This window comes from Medicago truncatula, chromosome 1, assembly GCF_003473485.1.
Source record: "Medicago truncatula cultivar Jemalong A17 chromosome 1, MtrunA17r5.0-ANR, whole genome shotgun sequence".
NCBI classification, from domain to species: Eukaryota; Viridiplantae; Streptophyta; class Magnoliopsida; order Fabales; family Fabaceae; genus Medicago; species Medicago truncatula.
In genome coordinates, this window is record NC_053042.1 from 26,460,540 (window position 1) to 26,468,514 (window position 7,975).

General features: G+C 31.3%; 1 protein-coding gene across 1 annotated transcript; it reads right to left on the reverse strand.

The window, feature by feature from the left end:
• On the reverse strand, window positions 1-3,363 carry LOC25483504 (myb family transcription factor PHL5). The gene is made up of 7 exons (XM_013612200.3): window positions 2,761-3,363; window positions 1,681-1,852; window positions 1,511-1,587; window positions 1,233-1,272; window positions 520-574; window positions 367-436; window positions 1-222 (listed from the first exon to the last, which is right to left on the reverse strand). Exons 1-7 carry the CDS (start codon window positions 3,190-3,192, stop codon window positions 106-108), a joined length of 963 nt encoding a protein of 320 aa, XP_013467654.1. The 5' UTR covers window positions 3,193-3,363; the 3' UTR covers window positions 1-105.
• Between the last annotated feature and the right edge of the window lie 4,612 nt (window positions 3,364-7,975).

Sequence of the window (7,975 nt, forward strand, 5' to 3'; positions counted from 1 at the left end):
TGATCAAAAAATCTAATATCATTATGTACATAGTCAAGTTTAGGGCTAGACTACGAGGTTTGATTTTTCATTTCATTTTATTTTTGTCTAGAAAAAAATAAATACTCATTTCCGTTTTAAATCAATCATTTTCTCCTGTTTAGTTATTTTCTTTTGTTGATCTAACATTAATTTGAGCTGCTTCTTCTGCTGTTCAATCACCAGTTGCAAATTTCGTTGAATCTGACCCCAAGACAAAATAAATAATTAAAAACATAATATTTCCTTAATTCTTGGTATAAAATATAATGTAGAATAATTAAAAACATATAAAATGTTTCCTAAATTCTTGATGTAAATAATTATATAGTATGTACAATGCAGTACCTCGAATTGTCGTTGATTGCTCCTCTCAACCTCAAGTTGTAGTTGTCGTGATTCTTCTATTTGCATTTGGCTGAAAAGGATTGAGTAGGAAATTTGGTAAAAATATTTATACATTTTAAATCAAAATTGTAGTGCCAATGAATATGATGTTACATTTTAACTTGAAGCTCATTAATCCCATCTGTTATTTGCACTTCCTCAGATATTCCTGAAACACGGGTAAATTAGTATTGGAGGTTAAGATGATAGTACAATGATTTAATTTACTACTAGAAGTATATGATTTATGAAAGTAAAATTATTATTTTTTAATATAAGTAACTGTGGTTTGTCCTCGTGAGTATAGTTCAATGGATAAAAAACGACGCATTTTAATATGTAAAGGCGAGGGTTCGAACTTAGACTCACCATTTTTTAATTAATTTTTAGCCCTAGACAATTGGGAAAAAAATGGTTTAGGACTAATATATCAAAAGTTCATATATAGAAAGTGGGATTAGTATAATTAACAAAAAATAATAAGGTAAAAATCGTGGAATGATAATGTATAAGATTCTTGGTTCTTAATGTGTCTACGGTATGTCAATTTTCCCTTCTCTACTTTGCAAACCTTCCTTTGACATTTTCCCTTTTCTATTTTTAATTATTATTTTTTGTCAATATTTTCTTATATTGAGTGAATATAGTGGGGTGAAGTAAATAGAGTGACTTGACTCAAAAGTAAAAACAGAAACTTAATTTATAATTGAAACTCAATCAAATCTGAGAATTGAAACTGAAAACTGATTTGGTTAAAATGCATTTCATAAAGGATTATTATTGTTGGTAGAATAATGAACAAGGCCACACATATTAAAGTAAATTACCTTTCAAACATTTGTGCGTGTGTAATGTAGAGCGATATTTCTGCATGAAAATTATAATAGAAATATTAGAAAGCCACTTAATAGTTTGCGGTAATACGCTGACACCGCTAATAATTTTATAAAATCATATAATTAAATATAATTATATGCATTGGTGTCGGATACGACACGTATCCGACACCGAGACACGTTTAATTCAAGGAGTATATGTGCTTCATACTTTACCCTCAAAATAGGTACATGCATATATAACAATTGTCTCATGAAAATAAACTGACCTGCAAATGACTTTTGACATGAGAAATGGTCAACACATCCACACCCATCATCTTTAGTATAGCCTTAGGCTTTGCCTCTGTGATTAATCAATGATTAAATTAAGCACTAGCTAGGTAACATGCAATTTCAAACTATTTTGTTACTTATAAAATGAATTATATAAACTTACTTTCTGGACCCCCAAGCTGGTTGACAATCATAATAAATGACTCATTCAATTCTTTTGTCCATCTTAATCTTCTTTTACCCTTTGCCGTTATCTTAAAATCAGAGTTGGTAGATGTTGCAAAATCAAAGCCACAAGGTGAAGATTGTTTGTCTTGCTTTGTACATGATTCCCACTATGATAAGACATTTATGAGGCAGTTTAGGATAAAATAAAAATGAATGTGTGTTATAAAGAAACTTCAAAATGGATTATTGAGATCAACATTTTCATTTGTTACCTCAAAAACTACTCTTCTCATTTATGAAATTGTTCAAAAATTATTCTTCCAACGGAACTGTCATTTAGCTTTTTCAGCGGCAGTGAACTGTCGTCGAACACTTTTAAGATTGGTTAAACCGACATAAAAACTGATCGAACCGGTTTAAAAAGTGTCCAACAATAGTTAACTTCCGTTGGAAAAACCGAACGACAATTAATTACTGCTGGAATAGTTTTTGAGCAATTTCAGAAGTGGGAAGAGTAATTTCCCATAAATTATTTTAAAAGAAAACTAATAAAATGATACCCTTTTAGGTATACATATTGCTTTGCCAAAGTACAAATGGACCCAAATTCATTGTAATCAATAATTCCTATTGAAACTATAGTCACTTAATTTAAAGAGTCATAAAAAAATTAAACTCACACCACGACTTCGACAAACAAAGAACTCGAGTTTGATTTCACTTGATACGCAGGTTGAGAAGTGAAGTGATATTTGTCAAAAAATAATGAAACAATTATTGGTTGAAGAGGTTCGACAAATTATGGCGACATATCTAAGATCAGAGCTCTACTATTTAGTTTTATGATATAATGTAACAATTTAGTCATGCTAACAAGCATTCTAACACACTAGTTAAAGAAACAAAAATATAAATTTTATATCATGTTCAGTATTCGGACGGACCTATACCGTGACAAATGTGTACCTAAATTCATCCAGTGACTAATTAAAAATGGTTTGATCAAACAAAAACTTGCGACATATAAATTTGAAGAGTAATAAGAAAGAAAGCTAGTTAAAAAAAAAAAATTCACCTGAGTTTTCTGAAAGGAAATTTCATGAGACTTATGATCTGGGGAAAAATCACTCTCCAGCACCCTCTTATCAGAACAAGAGGGAAACTCACTACACTTTTCACAAGAAGAGATACTATCTTCACTGCTAGACATTAAAGATTCAGAACCCAATTTGAAGCAGGTTGTTGGTTGATCTTGTTTGGTGATATTTTCTGAGTAGTTATCTTTACAGCCTTGACAATATAGAAAAGGTGAATCTGTTGTTGTTGGCATGGAAAATTCATTGCTCCAAATAGGTATGTCAAACTCATGGTGTTGTTGAGCTTGAAAATTCATATAGGTTTCATTTGCATTTGATTCATGAATTATTGCTGATATGTCCTCTAGAGGATTAGCTATGCTACAAGGTTCATAGCTTTGATGTTCATAATCCCAATGATTTATGTACATTTTGGAAGTTTGGAGTAATATTTGAAATATCACTCTTGTCTTGTGTGAAAGGGGTTACTTCACTTCACTTGTTTTGTTCCTTTATATGCCAAAGATATAGAAGAAGCTACCCAACAAAATTATCAACATGAAAAAAGTGTACTTAATTATTTTATTTCTTTGCTATTTTAGGGCTTGGGAGCCGAATTTCCTGCAATTCTAAAAGCAAAACGTTATTCGCAATAATCAATCTCGTTTATTGATTTGAGATCATAAAATTTATATTATACATTAACTAAATTGGTATTAAATAATCACAACCATTAATTTAGATCAGACGGTCGATATTAGTATTCTAGATTTGATATGTGGTAGGACCAGTTTCTTGGGTTGTAAAATGTTAATGTTCATGAAAGAAAACACACACTGTCTATATAGTTTCTGACCAATGAAACATATATACCCTGGATTGTATTGTAATCTAGTCACATGAAAAGAAGAAAAAAGCAATGGAAGGACATGTCTTTAGCTTTTCAAATGCACTTTACAAGCATACAAATCTAAGGTTAAAAGTAATAGCTAAATAATGACGACATGAGTATAAGGAAGCAGCGTGACAATGATAATAAAATGTCGACATTTTGTTTCATTTTGACTGAATATAACTGAATAAGACATGTGGAAACAAACAACAGGCCATAGTAGTTCAATCAACAACAACAAAAATCAACATGGTCAAGTAATGGGTGGCGTTTAGAGTGAGAAAGGTAAGAGTTTTCCATTATGGAAAAGATTCTTTAAACGATCAGATTAAAGAGGAATACAGATTTTATGATAGCAGTAATTGTCATAGACTAACTAATTCCTATAACTTTTCCACCAGTCATTTAAATTACTTCCTATAACAATATTATTTTTTTGAAGGAACTTCCTATAACAAATTAATACTCCTTTGAAAATTATTTAATCGGTCCACTAGCATTAGTTAAATGTTTTGAACATTTATTTCCTACCATATGATTTAAAAATGTGCAAGAAACTATCATAACTGTGACAATTTATATGGTGGATAGGTGGTTATAAACAACATCCAAAACTTTTAAATTGAATCTATTAATGAATAAATAACTCTACAAGTTCGATCAAATACACGGTATTGGTTTGTGTGGGGTTCAATCCTTACCTATTAATTAAGTCTCGAGAAAAAAATTATACACTTATGGTCAAAACAAAAAAGTATCGAGTAAAAACTCGTCGGAAAGAATCTACCTTATATGATCAACATGTTATTTGATGGAGCTTAGTCACTTCTAAATTTTGTAACTATATAATATAAAATATGGTTATAAGAAATAAGATGATATTGGTAACATGTGATTGAAAATCCTTAAAAAAAAAAAAAACGTGATTGAAAAAAAAAAAATATTTTATTCAAACAAATAATAATTTCATCACCATTTTGGAGCAAACATTAATAAGATCAAGAGCATATGAAGTATTGGAGTGTCTGGAAAAATAACTCTATCAAGATTAGGTAGAATTGTCTTCTGGTTGTGTTCACCTGTATTTTATCTTGTGCTTGATATGTAAAAGAAGATTTAAAGCTACAAAATTCTCTAAGTCCATGATTGAAGTTGCTGAGTTCGACAGAAATTGGAATCTTTTGACAGAAAGTTGTAAATCGACGGACAATTGGATTGTGGAGAGTGGAGACACACAGTTCTTGTCGAAGATATTCACTTCATAACTATTTAGTTTTTGCAGTTATTTTCTCTAAACGGGTCACAAATCATTATTATAGAATTTTGACACTTAAAGTACCAGCATTTAGAGAAAAGAGTCACAAAATGTATGTAACTTGATTTGGTGAACCACCTTTAAATTCAATGCATGCAATTTACATTTGTTTAAGTTTCTGCATTTAAACTTTATGTTTTTACCTGTTTTACGTTTTTGACAATTATCTCCATTCAAAAAACAGTTTTATTCATCTCGTTCATGAAACAAACTATAAATATGATGAACATTCAAACAAATTTTAAAAACTGATTGCACAACATGTTCTAGAATTTCTGATTTGATCTTACTTGTAATAATCAAAACTAACCTTATTGTTTACCAAAAATACAAGTAAACAGGTTGCTAACAATTCCATCACTACATTATCGTTGACCAATGCAAAGGACTTCACAAATGAAAATAATTGCATGAATTTTCCTGGTCACATCCAAAAAAAAGGATCTGATTGAATTGCACCCCAAAAATAACTAGAATATCCTTAATATAAAGCAAATGATCAGTTGAATTATCCAACGAATTGAGTTTACATCAACTTAGTTTATGTAAGTCATGTAAACCGACTAACACTATCATAAATTAAGTTTACATACACTAAATAAACCTCTTATACAGTGGCAGAGTCAGAAATTTTTTAGAGTCTGGGCAAATAAAAAACGATAAGTTTTAGTGACAGTCGCAACCGTAGGTAGAGGTCCATAATATTTTTAAAATTGTCTTCTTAAAATTACCTACGGTTTTTTAAAAATGGTCTTCTTATAATTACCTACTAATGGGGCTCACTTATGTTAGACAAATTATAATGAAAAAAGATAATATGGATGTGTGATTTATGGATGTACAATTGGTGTGTATGCTTAGCATATACAACTTCCAAACCTAATTATAAGCCCCCGTTAAAAAAAAAAGTCACGTCCTTAAATATAAACCCAGTACAACTTATTAGGTGTATGGCTAAACTGCACCTTTTGCCTCCTAAGTTTTAAAATGTTGCGATTTTGACCCCTATTAAAAAAAATGGCAAAAGTGAGCCCCCATGTTTAGGGAAATATGCTCTTTTGACATCTAACATAAGTGAAATATGATCTTTTGACCCCTTATCTTCTCAAAAAGTTGTGATGGCCCCTGTTTTGGGACACTTGGCGTCTTCTCAGCAATTTTGAGACGAAATGGGCCAAAATTACGATTTTATAGGGGGACAAAATCGCAATATTTTAAAACTTAAGGGCAAAAAGGACAGTTTAACCTAGGTGTATTTATCATTTTTACCACTCATTAAATACTATTAACTTGTCTTTGCCATATGAAAAGTAGGGGTGGGGAAAAAAATCAAAAGACTGAACCGAACTACTAAACTTAATCGAACCAAACCAAAAAAAAAACTAAATCATTACTAACAATTTTGAAGCTGAACTCAAACAGTTCAGTTCGGTTCAAAACAGTTTGGTTCCGTTCGGTAACTAAAATATTATTTCGTTTGTATTTTTTTTCATACTTTTTCAACGGTACCAATAATAACACTTCGATTTGGAATTGTTCGGTTTGATTCGAAATGCGAACAGTTTGGTTCAGTTCAATTATTTTAAATTTAGCAAACAGTTCAGTTCGGTTCGGTTCAGTTTTCATCCCGAACCGAACCATGCACACCCCTAATGAAAAGTTAAATTAAATACACCTAAAAGCAAAAGATAATTTAGTAAAATTAATACACAAACTAGACACATTAACTACACTACCGATTTTTCTTAATATATTTAAAATTAGGCAAATGTGCTTATAACAAGGGACGATGGGAGTAGTTTGAATCAACATAGAAGAAAATGCTTTGACAAAATCAAGATTAAAAAGTAGTTTTGTCTTTCAAATCCCTTCTTTCTCTACTTGATAATCTCATTCATAAACTACAATTGTTTATCTAGAATTACAACAAGTTAACAAAATAGTTAAGACCAGTGTATTGGCCTAGAACCCTTTTCTCTAATCATAACACTTTAATGACATAGGCTAGTTCGTGATTATCGAAAGTTTGATCGAATGTTAATTCTAATATCACAATCAAATAACTCCATATTTCTAAAGTCACTATTTGTTGAACAATCATCTCAAATCGAGTTTCAAAAGTTAGTGTTAATGGCATTTTGTTTCTTCAAATATGTTCTTGCATGAGAACTTCTAGTCATACCTAGTAGATAGGGTGCCAGTTACTAGGCCGCTAATGCTTCAGTATTTGGGAGTGGAAAGTGAATTGTTTAGAGTTTAGCTATAGAGGAAGATTAGGGTTCTTCTCCTTGGGTTGGTAACCTTCTCCCATAATTGAGGGTGACTAATTGTCCCTCAAGTATCACCAGGGGCGGATCTAGACATGTCATATTAGTGTGGCAAAATTTTTAAAGAAACTATAATACAATTATACTAAAAATAATATATAACATTTTTTTACGGCAAATATTATTCATCGTCGAGAGGGTGTAAGACGCACCCACAACTCGCGGAAAAAACGGCAGAAAATATAAAAGTGACCGTATATAGGCGGCACACTTAAACACCAAAACCACTCGGTCATGATGCCGGAATATACAACAAGCAAAATGCCAGCAGAAGTATACCCCTGCATCACAACCGAGCTCACCACCTAGCTGCACCAAAACAAAATTTTGCAAGCAGGACCAAAACAAAACAAACAGAGCCATAAAACTCGGCACCGGCAGTAGCAAAGTAAACAAAGAAAATGATGAATTGTTAAACTTGCACATACAGGTTGAAATCACAGTTCACATCACCTTTAAAGTAGCTTAAATTCAAACGGCAATGGCAGAGTAGACCACACACATCAAAGGCCTAAATTGAATTTTAAGATTAGGCCTATTAAAGGAACAAATAACATGAAAATTAGAATGTGGCAGTAAGTAATTTTTCTTTTCATTGCAGTACCATGTCAATAATTTCATTCATTGCAGAACAACAGACAATCTCCAATTCAAACCCTAAAAAAACCCCAATTCTCAAT